General features: G+C 35.6%; 1 protein-coding gene across 1 annotated transcript; it reads right to left on the bottom strand.

The window, feature by feature from the left end:
• Positions 1 to 7,936: 7,936 nt before the first annotated feature.
• Positions 7,937 to 8,995, bottom strand: LOC117915250. Its single transcript, XM_034830808.1, has one exon. It carries the CDS (start codon positions 8,993 to 8,995, stop codon positions 7,937 to 7,939), a length of 1,059 nt encoding a protein of 352 aa, XP_034686699.1.
• Between the last annotated feature and the right edge of the window lie 7,108 nt (positions 8,996 to 16,103).

Genomic DNA, 16,103 nt, shown 5'->3' on the forward strand with positions numbered 1-16,103 from the left:
TTTGATAAAAATTTAATAAATATTATCTTTAATTGTACTTATATCAATTACACTTACAAAACATCTTTAATACACACACACACACACACACACACACACACACACACACACACACACACACACACACATATATATATATATATATATTACAAATTTTGCGAAGGATGTACAAATGTTTCTAAAGCGTGTTTCGAGGTGGGGATCAACCATGAATCCCTTCCTTATAGGTTGCCAAATTAAATTATGGTCCATCCATGGTAAAAAGGCGGTCCCGGAATAACTAGGCTCAGATATACCAAATGTAATGAAGGATGTACCAAATTTTGTGAAGGATGTACCAAGGGTTCGAAAATGCGTTCCGAAGTAGGGATCGGCCCCAAATCACTTTGTTATGGGTTTTCAAAAGAAATTATGGCCCATCCATGCTCAGATGGGGGTCCCGGAATCACTAGACTTGGATGTACCGAATTTAATGAAGGATGTACCAAATTTTGTGAAAGATGTACCAAGGGTCCAAAAATGCGTTCCGAAGTGGGGATCGGCCCCAAATCAATTTGTTATGGGTTTATAAATGAAATAGTGGCTCATCCATGGTTAGAAGGGGGTCTCGGAATCACTAGGCTCGGATGTACCAAATTTAATGAAGGATGTACCAAATTTTGTGAAGGATGTACCAAGGGTTCGAACCTGAGTTTCGAAGTGGGGATCGACCCCCAATCACTTTGTTATGGGTTTGTAAATGAAATTATGGCCCATCCATGGTCAGATGGGGGTCCCGGAATCACTAGGCTAAGATGTATCAAATTTAATGAAGAACGTACCAAGGGTTCGAAAATGAGTCACGAAGTGGGGATCGACCCCCAATCACTTTGTTATGGGTTTCTAAAAGAAATTATGGACCATCCATGTTGAAATGGGGGTCTCGAAATCTGTCGGATCGGATGTACCAAATTTAATGAAGGATGTACCAAATTTTGTGAAAGATGTACCAAATTTTGTTAAGGATGTACCAAGTATTCCAAAGTGTGATTCGAAGTGAGGATCGACCCCAAGTCACTTTGTTATAGGTTTCTAAATGAAATAGTGGCTCATCCATGGTCAGAAGAGGGTCCCAGAATCACTAGGTTCGGATGTACCACATTTAATTAAGGATGTACCAAATTTTGTGAAGGATGTACCAAGGGTCCGAAAATGCGTTCCGAAGTGGGGATCGACCCCCAATCACTTTCTTATGGGATTCTCAATGAAATTATGGCCCATCCAAGGTCACATGGGGGTCCCGGAATCACTAGGCTTAGATGTACCAAATTTAAAGAAGGATGTACCAAGGGTCCGAAAATGAGTCACGAAGTGGGGATCGACCCCCAATCACTTTGTTATGGGTTTCTAAAAGAAATTATGGACCATCCATGTTGAAATGGGGGTCTCGGACTTTGTTGGATCGGATGTACCAAATTTTGTGAAGGATGTACCACGGGTCAAAAAATGCATTCCGAAGTGGGGATCGACCCCAAATCACTTTGTTATGGGTTTTCAAATGAACTTATGGTCCATCCATGCTAAGATGGGGGTTACGGAATAACTAGACTCGGATGTACCAAATTTAATGAAAGATGTACCAAGGGTCCGAAAATGCGTTTCGAAGTAGGGATCAACCCCAAATCACTTTGTTATGGGTTTTTAAATGAACTTATGGCCCATCCATGCTCAGATGGGGGTCCCGAAATCACTAGACTCGAATGTACCAAATTTAATGAAGGATGTACCAAATTTTGTGAAGGATCTACCAAATTTTGTTAAGAATGTACCAAGGGTTCCAAAGTATGATGCAAAGTGGGGATCGACCCCAAATCACTTTGTTATGGGTTTCTAAATGAAATAGTGGCTAATCCATGGTCAGATGGGGGTCCCGAAATCACTAGGCTCGGATGTACCAAATTTAATAAAGGATATACCAAGGGTCCGAAAATGCGTCACGAAGTGGGGATCGACCCCCAACCACTTTGTTATGGGTTTCTAAAAGAAATTATGGACCATCCATGTTGAAATGGGGGTCTCAAAATCTATTGGATCGGTTGTACCAAATTTAATAAAGGATGTACCAAATTTTGTTATGGATGTACCAAGGGTTCCAAAGTGTGATCCGAAGTGGGGATCGGCCCTAAATCACTTTGTTATGGGTTTCTAAATGAAATAGTGGCTCATCCATGGTCAGAAGGGGGTCTCGGAATCACTAGGCTCGGATGTACCAAATTTAATGAAGGATGTACCAAATTTTGTGAAGGATGTATCAAGAGTCCGAAAATGAGTTCCGAAGTGGGGATCGACCCCCAATCGCTTTCTTATGGATTTCTAAATGAAATTACGACCCATCCATGGTCAGATGGGGGTCCCAAAATCACTAGGCTCGGATGTACCAAATTTAAAGAAGGATGTACCAAGGGTCCAAAAATGAGTCACGAAGTGGGGATCAACCCCCAATCACTTTGTTATGGGTTTCTAAAAGAAATTGTGGACCATCCATGTTGAAATGGGGGTCTTAGAATCTTTCGGATCGGATGTACCAAATTTAATGAAGGAAGTACCAAATTTTGTGAATGATCTGCCAAGGGTCCAAAAATGCGTTCTGAAGTGAGGATCGACCCCAAATCACTTTGTTATGGGTTTTTAAATGAACTTATGGCACACCCGATCTGACATATTCCGAAACCCCCATTTCATCATGGATGTTCTATAATTTCTTTTAGAAACCCATAACAAAGTGATTGGGGGTCGATCCCCACTTCGTGACTCATTTTCGGACCCTTGGTACATCATTCTTTAAATTTAGTACGTCCAAGCCTAGTGATTCCAAGACCCCCATCTGACCATGGATGAGCCATAATTTCATTTAAAAACCCATAAGAAAGTGATTGGGGGACAATCCCCACTTCGGAACGCATTTTCGGACATTTAGTACATCCTTCACAAAATTTGGTACATCATTCATTAAATTTGGTACATTCGACCCTAGTGATTTCGGGACCCCCATCTGACCATGGATGGACCATAATTTCATTTACAAACCCATAACAAAGTGATTGGGGGTCGATCCCCACTTCTGAACGCATTTTCGGACCCTTGGTACATCTTTCACAAAATTTGGTACATCCTTCATTAAATGTGGTACATCCGAACCTAGTGATTATGGGACCCTCTTCTGACCATAGATGAGCCACTATTTCATTTAGAAACCCATAACAAAGTGATTTGGGGCTGATCCCTACTTCGGAACGCATTTTTTGACCCTTGGTACATCATTCACAAAATTTGGTACATCCTTCATTAAATTTGGTACATCCGATCTGACAGATTCCAAGACCCCCATTTCAACATGGATGGTCCATAATTTCTTTTAGAAACCCATAACAAAGTGATTGGGGGTCGATTCCCACTTTGTGACTCATTTTCGGACCCTTGGTACATCATTTTTTAAATTTGGTACATCCAAGCCTAGTGATTCTGGGACTCCCATCTGACCATGGATGGACCATAATTTTATTTAGAAACCCATAAGAAAGTGATTGGGGGTCAATGCCCACTTTGGAACGCATTTTTGGACCCTTGGTACATCATTCACAAAATTTGGTACATCCTTAATTAAATTTGGTACATCCGAGCCTAGTGATTCCGAGACCCCCTTCTAACCATGGATGAGCCACTATTTCATTTAAAAACCCATAAAAAAGTGATTTGGGGCCGATCCCCACTTTGGATCACACTTTGGAACCTTTGGTACATCCTTAACAAAATTTGGTACATCCTTCATTAAATTTGGTACATCCGATCTGACAGATTCCGAGACCCCCATTTCAACATGGATGGTCCATAATTTCTTTTAGAAACCCATAACAAAGTGATTGGGGGTCGATCCCCACTTCGTGACTCATTTTCGGACCCTTGGTACATCCTTCATTAAATTTGGTACATCCGAGCCTAGTGATTACGGGACCCTCTTTTGACAATGGATGAGCCACTATTTCATTTAGAAACCCAAAACAAAGTGATTTGGGGCCGATCCCCACTTCGGATTACACTTTGGAACCCTTGGTACATCCTTAACAAAATTTGGTACATCCTTCATTAAATTTGGTACATCCGATCCGATAGATTCCGAGACCCCCATTTCAACATGGATGATCCATAATTTCTTTTAGAAACCCATGACAAAGTGATTGGGGGTCGATCCCCACTTCGGAACTCATTTTCAGACCCTTGGTACATCCTTCATTAAATTTGGTACATCCGAGTCTAGTGATTCCAGGACCCCCATCTGAGCATGGATGGACCATAAGTTCATTTAAAAACCCATAACAAAGTTACTTGGGGCCGATCCCCACTTCGGAACGCATTTTTGGACCCTTGGTACATCATTCACAAAATTTGGTACATTCTTCACAAAATTTGGTACATCCTTCATTAAATTTGGTACATCCGATCCGACAGATTCTGAGACCCCCATTTCAACATGGATGGTCCATAATTTCTTTTAGAAACCCATAACAAAGTGATTGGGGGTCGATCCCCACTTCGTGACTCATTTTCGGACCCTTGGTACATCCTTCATTAAATTTGGTACATCCGAGCCTAGTGATTACGGGACCCTCTTCTGACCATGGATGAGCCACTATTTCATTTAGAAACCCAAAACAAAGTGATTTGGGGCCGATCCCCATTTCGGATTACACTTTGGAACCCTTGGTACATCCTTAACAAAATTTGGTACATCCTTCATTAAATTTGGTACATCCGATCCGATAGATTTCGAGACCCCCATTTCAACATGGATGATCCATAATTTCTTTTAGAAACCCATGACAAAGTGATTGGGGGTCGATCCCCACTTCGGAACTCATTTTCGGACCCTTGATACATCCTTCATTAAATTTGGTACATTCGAGTCTAGTGATTCTAGGACCCCCATCTGAGCATGGATAGGCCGTAAGTTCATTTAAAAACCCATAACAAAGTTATGTGGGGCCGATCCCCACTTCGGAACGCATTTTTGGACCCTTGGTACATCATTCACAAAATTTGGTACATTCTTCACAAAATTTGGTACATCCTTCATTAAATTTGGTACATCCGATCCGATAGATTCCGAGACCCCCATTTCAACATGGATGATCCAAAATTTCTTTTAGAAACCCATGACAAAGTGATTGGGGGTCGATCCCCACTTTGGAACTCATTTTCGGACCCTTGGTACATCCTTCATTAAATTTGGTACATCCGAGTCTAGTGATTCTAGGACCCCCATCTGAGCATGGATGGGCCGTAAGTTCATTTAAAAACCCATAACAAAGTTATTTGGGGCTGATCCCTACTTCGGAACGCATTTTTGGACCCTTGGTACATCATTCACAAAATTTGGTACATTCTTCACAAAATTTGGTACATTCTTCACAAAATTTGGTACATCCTTCATTAAATTTGGTACATCCGATCCAACAGATTCCGAGACCCCCATTTCAACATGGATGGTCCATAATTTCTTTTAGAAACCCATAACAAAGTGATTGGGGGTCGATCCCCACTTCGTGACTCATTTTCGGACCCTTGGTACATCCTTATTTAAATTTGGTACATCCGAGCTTAGTGATTCCGGGACCCCCATCTGACCATGGATGGGCCATAATTTCATTTAGAAACCCATAACAAAGTGATTAGGGGTCGATCCCCACTTCGGAACGCATTTTCGGACCCTTGGTACATCCTTCATAAAATTTGGTACATCCTTCATTAAATTTGGTACATCCGAGCCTAGTGATTCCGGGACCCCCTTCTGACCATGGATGAGCCACTATTTCATTTAGAAACCCATAACAAAGTGATTTGGGGCCGATCCCCACTTCGGATCACACTTTGGAACCCTTGGTACATCCTTAACAAAATTTGGTACATCCTTCATTAAATTTGGTACATCCAATCCGATAGATTCCGAGACCCCCATTTCAACATGGATGGTCCATAATTTCTTTTAGAAACCCATAACAAAGTGATTGGGGGTCGATCCCCACTTCGTGATGCATTTTCGGACCCTTGGTATATCCTTTATTAAATTTGGTACATCCGAGCCTAGTGATTTCGGAACCCCCATCTGACCATGGATGGGCCATAATTTCATTTAAAAACCCATAAGAAAGTGATTGGGGTCGATCCCCACTTCGGAACGCATTTTCGAACCCTTGGTACATCCTTCACAAAATTTGGTACATCCTTCATTAAATTTGATACATCCGAGTCTAGTGATTCTGGGACCCCCATCTGAGCATGGATGAGTCATAATTTCATTTAATATATTTAAGTCATTTATTTTAAAATTAAAAAAATATTTTTATTAAAACATATTTTATTACATTTTAAATAAAAACTAAATTGATTTATATCAAATATTTGATTTAAGATATGATTTCTAAAAATTTATTACAAATATGTGGTGGCAATTTTTCTATTAACATTAATTTATTTAAATAATTAAAATGATTAATCATTTTTCTAATCAAATTAATTTTAAGTTATAAAATATTAGGACTTCATCATTTTTTTTATTGTAGCATATTCTGAGTACAACTATTTTTGTAATATTTAAAAATACAAAATTTTGAAATTAAATAAAAGTAAATGGATGAATAAAAAAAATTATTAACGAGCTAAATAAAAAAATTAGTTAAAAAAATAAAGATAATAGAAAATAAAATGATAATATAAATTTGAAATAAAAAATAAATTAAAAATTGAACAATTAAATATTTTTTAAAATGATAAATATTTAGAAAAAAATCTATGATTTTGAATCAACAAGGAATCATTTCTAGCGTTTATTTCATATGAACATCAAGGGCCAACTTTTCAAGCTATCAGTATGCCTCCATTTGCCTTACTGCCCAACCCACACCTCAACTCTAGTCATCCTAAAGTCATGCCTCTGACAGAGAGTCATGTCTTTCTTTTTCCTACTGCAAGTAGCTTAACAAAAAGAATTTTGCATCCACATTTATGCGTCTTCCATCAAGGTTTTGCTCTTAGGTTGACTACTGCACATAGCCTACCAGTATAATGGTTTTAGCAATAGGCATGCCTCTAAAATCAAGGGTGTGCCCCTACTTTGCATACTGTAAATAGAATTTCCCAATAAAGTTATCATACCCATGGGCATACCTATGCAACCAAGGGTGCACCCCTGATTTGCCTTCTACATGTAGCATAGTTATATAATATCATTAACACATAGGCATGCCTTTCAAATGGAAGGTGTGCCCCTAGATTGCCTTATGCACATAACATACTAAACTAATGTTCGAATGCCTTCCCATGGTGTTAATGGTTCAACCTCCCTTTTACAGACACCTCACATAACACGAAACCAATTTTAAAGAAGAAAAACGATGGGGTTGCCTATGATCTAATAGACACAACCTTATTTTGGCTATTGCCCATTTCACACAAAACTAAACAATATGCTTAAGGGTCATCAGCCAAAAAGCGGCAGCCCCTACATGTAAAGGTTGGCCACGATTATGCCCACTAATTAACAATCTCGTATTTTTGCCAAGGACGCCATGTGAATTTATGTCACTTCAATGCCATCTTTGAACAATAATGACCAAGGAACATATTTTGCTATTATAATTACATTATCATGTAACATATCCCATAATATTGAAGAACAACATACAATCACAATATATGTACACCAAACACTTCAAATCCAATAAATTACTCATTGCTTATAATCAAGGAAACAACAACGAAGATTACCAAACTATTTCATACTAATATAAAGTCGATCTTGCATTATGAAGTTTAATAAAAAAAACTTACAGCAATGGGTTGTTACATGTCGCACGATTATGCCTAGGCTGATTACAACGAGAACAATGAACTGTTTTTTTTTTTACATGAATTGAGACTCGATTCGACGTTTCCTAGGTCTTCCAGGAGGTCGCTTTGTGGTTAGAGCATTAAGAAAGGGATAAGTATGACCCAAGGCATCACAAACAGTTCCATCTTCATCAATCATTGGCATGTCATGCGTTACCAAAGTACGCATGCTTCCAGAGTATATCTTCTCTTGCAAATTGTACTTATACCAGTCATCAACATAATCAGATACATCAAACCCCATTCGCCGTATAGCTGCACAAGCATGATCACATGGGATTCCAGACATTTTCCATGCTTTACATGTGCAAGTTCGCTCCATTAAGTCCACTTCCAGGAATGCTTTTCCATTGGATACTTTCATTGAACTACCCAAGTGTAAATAAGTGATATAATTTTCATCTTTTCCAATATTCAATGCAATCTTTTCTTCTATTTTAGGACCAATACACCCATTTCCTTTTACAAGTCCATTTTTATGCTCGACTAAAAGAGATCCTAACTTATCCATATGCTCGATGAAGAAAACAAAAATGTTATGGTGTCGTTCATGTCTTAACCAAGAATTGAAAGACTCGGTCAAATTACTTGTCATCTTATCCCAACGCATCTTCTTAAATTTAGAGATTGCCCAATGTTGAGGGTTATTTTCTTCAACCCACTTCGCCAAATCATGATTAAATGTCCTTAAAGTATCCATTGCAACCTCATAATCACAATCTAACCTAGCATAGGTGATAGAATCAAGCATTTGCAAAGCATTTTCCTTTCCTTTCCTCCCTTTAGTGTTCAGCTTTGTTAGAAAGCCATTGAAGTTTTCTTTAATGTGACGATAGCAATGTGCATGGTTTTCACTACCAAATACCTCTGAAACACTACGAATAATCCCTTGGTACCTATCAGATATTATTATAACATCTCTTTCACCTATGACCATCTTCAATTTCTCTAAGAACCAAAGCCAATCCTCGTAATTCTCAGAGCTAAATAAGCCATAAGCAAGTGGAAACATGCCATCGTCAGCATCATAGGAAGAAGCTAAAAATAAAGCACCCTTGTATGGCCCACTCATGTGGGATGAATCTATTGATATAATAGGCCGACATCCCATTTGAAACCTATGTATTGACATTGAAAGGGCAACAAACAATTGCATAAAATGACCATCATCCGAACATCTATATTCAGCAATCATTGTTGGATTTGTTTCAATAAGCCTTGTACATAACCAAGGTAACAACTTATATGAACATTGCGGCACACCATGAATTCGTTCTTTAGCCTTCTCTTTCAAGTTCCATGCTTGACACTAATTCAATTGCATTCTGTATTGTCGACGAAAGCCTTTACATATTTGAAGGGGTAAGTAATCTGGATTTGAATGAATAACATCATCAATCATAGCTGTGGCTCGATTACAACGAACTACTGGTTCGAAAATTGACACATCTTCTAAAGAGTGGTTATGTTCATTTCTAAATGTATGCACTTGAACTATTTTTGTTCTCCCAACAGCATGAGCAATTACTTTCCAAGGGCATCCTTCAAAACACATATTACAGTCATATGCTTAAGACAATTCCTCTTAAACTTATATCTAAAACGGCCTCCTATTGACATGAGATATATTGCATCCCGAAATTCATTTGTAGTTGAGAAGGTATGCCCACTACCCAATATTGCACTCTCAAAACGACTTGACTCTAGTAGACCAACATGTGATTCAGCACATCTTTGATGAAATCCTCGTGATTGCATTCTAATATCAATATCTCTTGTTGAATATGGGACCAGTGAGTTAGACCCTACGATTGTTTCGTTCAAGCTGCATTATAACATCTAATGAATAAACATAAATATTCCAAAATAAATAAATACATGGAATCATTTAAGATTATATATTTTTTTGATATAACTGACCCTTGTCCTCCATTCTCAATTGTTTCATCGTCTTCAACTGTTGATGCTAAACATATATATACACGTGCACATCGGTTACTAAATTGAAACATGTTTGTCAAGTCTTCATCATTTTTCAATGGTCGAAGTGCATATAAATCAAACGGGAGAGTATATGAAAATGTTGGTCCCACTATATTGATGTTCATTTTCCCACAAATCCTTGAAACAAAATCATTATATGTCATTGATCGTTCTAAACTTAGACCATCTCGTCTCTCACCCATATATTCTACATTGCGATGTTCATTCCTTACTAGTTCTCCTCCAATGTGCAGATAACAATAAATTGTATTACTTGGATCCATTTAAATGCTACTCGATCATGTGCAGCCCCTGTTTAGAAGCATGAACCTTTAGTCAAGCTGAAACAATTAACTAATTTCTTAATAACACTGCATAAACCAACTTACTTATAACAAAACTGATTATCACGCCTATGACCATCATATATTAATACATCGTTTATCTTTGAAACTTTACAAACGAGCTTCATTTACATTTCATAGTCTACAATTAATGGTGTAAATATAGACATGCATAGTGTATACCTAACATTAAGCAATGCAATTATTCTATTTTACTTCGTAGTAATTTGCTATGTTATATAAGTTAGGGTGTGAACCTCTCAATTCATGAGCTAACCTTTGTTTTGGTAACTCTTCAAGCCAAATTGTGCTAATGTCACTCTCTTCGGGCCACCCCCTCAAACAATGGGTCGACCTTTATTTTGCTCATTGCCCAAATTAAACCACAACAATGTTACAACCAAGGGCCGACCTCCAAACAATTAGGTCAACCATTGCCCAGATTAAACCACAATAATGTTTACAACCAAGGGCCGACCTCTAAAAAAAAGGGTCAACCTTTATTTTGCCCACTGCCTAGATTAAACCACAACAATGTTTACAACCAAGGGCCGACCTCCAAACAAATGGGCCAACCTTTATTTTGCTCACTGTCCAGATTAAACCACAACAATGTTTACAACTAAGGGCCTACCTCCAAACAAATGGGTCAGCCTTTAATTCACTTACTGCAACCTCTTACGAAAACAATAATTTCATTCAAATGTCATTAACTGAATTACGGCCAACCCCTTCATCCAAGGGTAGACCCTTACTATGACCACTACACACATAAACAAAACAAATTTCATATTTGTGGTTGTGACCATCAATTTTGAACCTAAGGCTCCACTACTATTTTCCCTAATTCCCACATAAATTCATGCCCGCTTTACTAAATTTGTTTTATTTTCTTCATTAATTCAACCCTTATTCATTACAAATTCAAAACTTTTATTAAGAAATTTATTCAAACTTTAATCCCAATCATTTTTAAAATTTATACTCATCTACTCATGACTAAACATGAATTCTTTTCCCATGCATTAGATTCACCAATTAACAACTATAAAAGATCACTCAAATTACTCATTTTGGAATCCCATATAAACAACATTAAACAACAAATTGTTTGAACATTCCTAGAAATTGGATTCCCTTCACATGCAATAGTCATATTTTTCTTCTCTTTTCCGTATTCTTCCCAACAACCACATACAACACAAACACAACAATTCAGAAAATAAAACAAAATCAATATAGCTTACCACCATCTCATTTTCCCATCATTTATCAAAATTTAAGCCATATTTCATTTCAAATAAACCCTAAATAAATTAAAATATAAATTTAGATACAATATTAATGGACATTGAACATGTAGAAATATGCAATGTAATCAAGTTTAAATCACAAAATTGCACAAATCACATAACTATGACATTATTCAAATCTCAAAGAATCAAAATGACAAATCAAAATATAAAGTTATTACAAAATTTAATAACATATATATATATATATCACCTGGAAAAACCCTTGCTTTAAAAGTTAAATGCAACTGCAATATTTTTATTCTTCGTTATCTCGTTCTCTCAATTGCTTTCTTTCTCCTTTTTCGATGTAAAAGCAAAATAGGAAGTACAACCAGGAGAAAAATGACTGTCACTCTTGAAATAAGAAGAAGGAAATGAGTTTTTTTGTCTACCTGGCCTTTGTTAAGGGGTTCGCACTTGGACTTTTGTTTTCAGATTGATGTTTGGTGGGAAAATGAAGATGTCGTCTTCCTTATGGTGATGGAGGAGAAACAAAATAAGAGATCAAGTTTGGAGGTTCGTTTGGGGTTGATGGGTTATCGCAATTTGAGAACCTACTAGATTTTTTATGGATCCCTTCGCCTTGTGATGGGTTGTGCCTGTGAACGAACAAGAAAGAAGATGGGTTTTTGGTGTTAGGGTTTGGTTGAAGAAAAAAGAAGATATTTGGGGGTAAATATTTTTTAAAACATCAATCCATGTGGAATGTCTAGTTGGCCGATGACATGTAACTGAGCCATGTCATTGGCTTAAGTGGCAACAAGCAACTTATCCAACTAGGAGATATGTCAAACTATAGGAGGGTATTTTTGGAAGGGTCTCAACATCACTATTACAGTGTATGAAAGGTTGTTTATTTTCCACAAAATCCACTGAATTTGAAAAGTAAAAAGTAAAGTTTCCAAAAGGCAAAATTTTGCCCCTTGGTGTATGGTTACATAAATTCCCTTTCAAAAAATGCACGTACAAAATTACAGAAGGAAGGATAGACATTAAAGGGATCATTTATTGTTGGTTGCTGTGGGGCAAGGGAGGGTGTTTTGACTTGTTGGGGGTAGAAGAAGACATGTAGGGACCCTCATTTGATGGGTGTGGTAGGTTAATGAATAGTCACTGAAAGGATTCTCAAGATGTGAGACACACAGATGGCACAATACAGGCACCTGCATCTGTGGCCCCTGGCTTGGGAATCACCCCCTTCTTTCTTTCAACACCTGCATGTGATCCATGTTCATTCTAAATTATTTCCTCAACTACTATCTTGGTCTATATTCCTTTCACAATTTTCGTTTTTAGGCTCACTCTATGTACTCCAATGGAGCACAATGCATTGCAATTTGTTATGCCATAAAGGCTTGTTGGGGATCTCTTTTTCATGTTCCTACCCTAGAAACTATGTGTACATTGATTGATGGTGAATTTATCAATTGGTCTTTAGGAAGTTCAAAATTCAATGGGAAAATTGTATTGTTATTTTTTTTAATGACCCTTCTAGAAGATGAGAGAAAAGTGATGAAGATCCTGATTTGAAATGAAAAAGATTGACACTGTTTAATGCAATAACTTTATATCTAAAAGTCGCCAAAAATGTAGTAGTTTCTATGATGAAAAGTATTATTATTATATTATTGTTGTTGTTGTTGTTGTTACTTCAATGTCAAGTTGGCTTACTTTTTTTTTTTTTTTTTCTTTCTTTAAATTATTTCTTTTAACCTATGTTTTGATTGTGAAAAGTGTTAGAAAAAAGAAATATTAAGGAAAATAATTTTTTTATATTTGATTTTATTATAAAAAATATCAAAGAAAATTAAATATAATTAAAATTATTAAAAAATTTATATATTTTAAATTATTTAATATTTATATAAAAAAGTCTGAAATAGTATATAAAAATAATTTATTGGATTTAAATTTATTTTTTTATTTTCGTTTGTTTTATTTTTCTATTTTTTCTTTTTATTTTCTTTTCCTCATATTTTGCTTCAAATTTTTTAAAAACAAACATAGTTTCAAAAAATTTAAAGGAAAATACAGGAAAAAAAAAATAGAGAGAAAAAATGGAAGAAAATAAAAACAAAAATAATTTTTTTTATATATGTTTCTTCTTTTCCTCCATTATACAAAGATGAAATAATTTTAAAATCCATAAATTTTTAACTAACTTTAATTATATTTGATTTTTTTTCTATACTTTTTATAATAAAACCAAAAAGGAGAAAAATATTTTTCTTAATATCTGTTATCCTTCATTAGTCTTTTCCACCAACCAAACATAGCTTAATAAAATAAGAAACAATGCTTATCCTTTCTTCAACGTGGCCTTGGTGTTTGATATTTGCCTTTTAGTTGGCCAACAATAGGGCAATTCCTAATTTGTTGGAGTTAAATAAAGCACAATGATCCCACCTAATCTTGGTCCAATTGCAATTTTCTAATTCTTGAGAATGGGCCAAGTCCTTGAGTATTGGAGCATAATAAACTAGAAATGGTGATCACCCTTTGTATTGGCCCCAATTGTATTTTTCTAACACCACCAGATATTATTTTTCCTTTGAAGGAATTGAAAAACCCAATGATAATATAAAGCCTAATTATAGAAATTATTCTAAAACGAGTCCCAATGGGTAAATTTTAATCAATTAAAATAAGTAATAGAGGCAACAAGTATAATAGAAAGATAGGTTGTGTGAAGTCAGATAAGGAAGGTGACTTGTGGACCTTCATGGCCGGCCCAATCATTTTTGGGCTTTTTCTATATATGCAACCTCTTCCTTGCAGGTAGAGAATTCAAAGCTCTTTCAAAATTGAATTCGGCAAACATAGAATACCACCTTAAATCTCTCTCTCTCTCTCTCTCTCTCTCTCTCTCTCTCTCTCTCTCTCTCTCTCCTCCTACATATACCACCTTAATTGTTATATGTATAATTGCTATACGAATAATTGTTATAATATGCCTGTTATAATACAATATTCTCTCTCTCTCTCTCTCTCTCTCTCTCTCTCTCTCTCTCTACATATACCACCTTAATTGTTACATGTATAGTTGTTACACGAATAATTGTTATAATATGGCTGCAGATGTTTTTGAATCTTTACACCCCCTCCTTAAAATGTTTGAAGATGAATTTACCAAAATATCCTTCCATCTCAATTCAATTATACTAAACCCCAAAATAGCAAATTTGAATATTATTACCCATGGTTACCCAAAATAATTAAATCGAATTTTTAACCATATTAATAAAATCCATAATTACATTCAAGTTATTAAAAGTTTGGTTACACTTACATTATTCATATTTTATTGAATAGCTCTTCATCCATTAATATAATATATGCCATGGGAATTAATCATATGATATTTTTTCAATAACTCGAGTAATTCTAATTCCGTTTTTCTTTTAATTAATAATTAATAATTAAAAATTAATATTCAAAATCCCACCCAAATATATACCCAAATATATTTGCAAGTGAGATAATTGTCTCTTCTAACATAGCTGCATTTTTTTCGGAAGATGATAGAGTCTTCCCATCTTTTGTTCCATTCTCAAGTTCCTAAATTTATGAGTTTTTTATTTGAAGTATTTTTAGTTGAAGTATTTTTTTTTTAAATATGTTTAGAAGAATCAATTACCAACCGTTTTTAGGAAATATTATACATTATTTTTAAAATTTTCAGAAGTGTTTTTAAATTTTATCAAATTTATAATGCATTTGGTATTGATTTTAGAAAACGTTTTTAACATTTTTAACACTTCAATAATAAAATCTTTTAAGTGTTAGAAATATTAGAAGTGCTGCTTAGAATCACTGTCAAACGGGCTCTTATGATTTAAACCAACTCTTAGTGGAAAAAAAAAGGTAAAATAATTAATCGAAGAATTAATCAGCTTAAAAGGATAATCTCCATATTTGTGAAATTAACCTTTTTCATGTTTTTATTTAAAGAGTAACTTATTTTTGACATAAATGTTCTTGACTATTTTAGGTATTTACATGTATGTTTTAAAAGAAAAGTTATTTTTACAAAAAAGAAGAAAAATGTATTTTTATTAAAATGAAACCAAAAAAGGATGAAATGTTAGATTTCTAAAATTGGGTTTTCAATTACCCTTTTACTCCAATAACACTTAATTAAAAGAGTCTGATAGAACCGAAAACCAATGAAAACAAATCTTATAAAAACATTGTTTTGGTAAGTTAATTTGGAAGGCTTATCCACCTAAAATACTTCTCACCTACCAAAACAAAACAAAATGAGAAGCCACACTAAGCTCCAAGCTGCAATTTGCAGGTCTTTTAAGCCTAATGCTAAGGTCGATTTCTCCAAGAATCCACACAATTTCTCTAAGACATTTGTATAATCCTATGCTCGAAGACATTGGAAACTCCAATGCTCATCTTTGGTAATGTCATGCTTTGTTTTGGTCTACATGCTATATAAGACCACAACAGTATCAAGCAACTTCCTTTGGTTCCTCCCTACTCTTCAAGATAGTTAGACTTCAAAAAATGATTGAGTGTATGTGGGCAGATGATGAGGATAACGAAAGTG

This window comes from Vitis riparia, chromosome 5, assembly GCF_004353265.1.
Source record: "Vitis riparia cultivar Riparia Gloire de Montpellier isolate 1030 chromosome 5, EGFV_Vit.rip_1.0, whole genome shotgun sequence".
In the NCBI taxonomy this organism is placed as follows: Eukaryota; Viridiplantae; Streptophyta; class Magnoliopsida; order Vitales; family Vitaceae; genus Vitis; species Vitis riparia.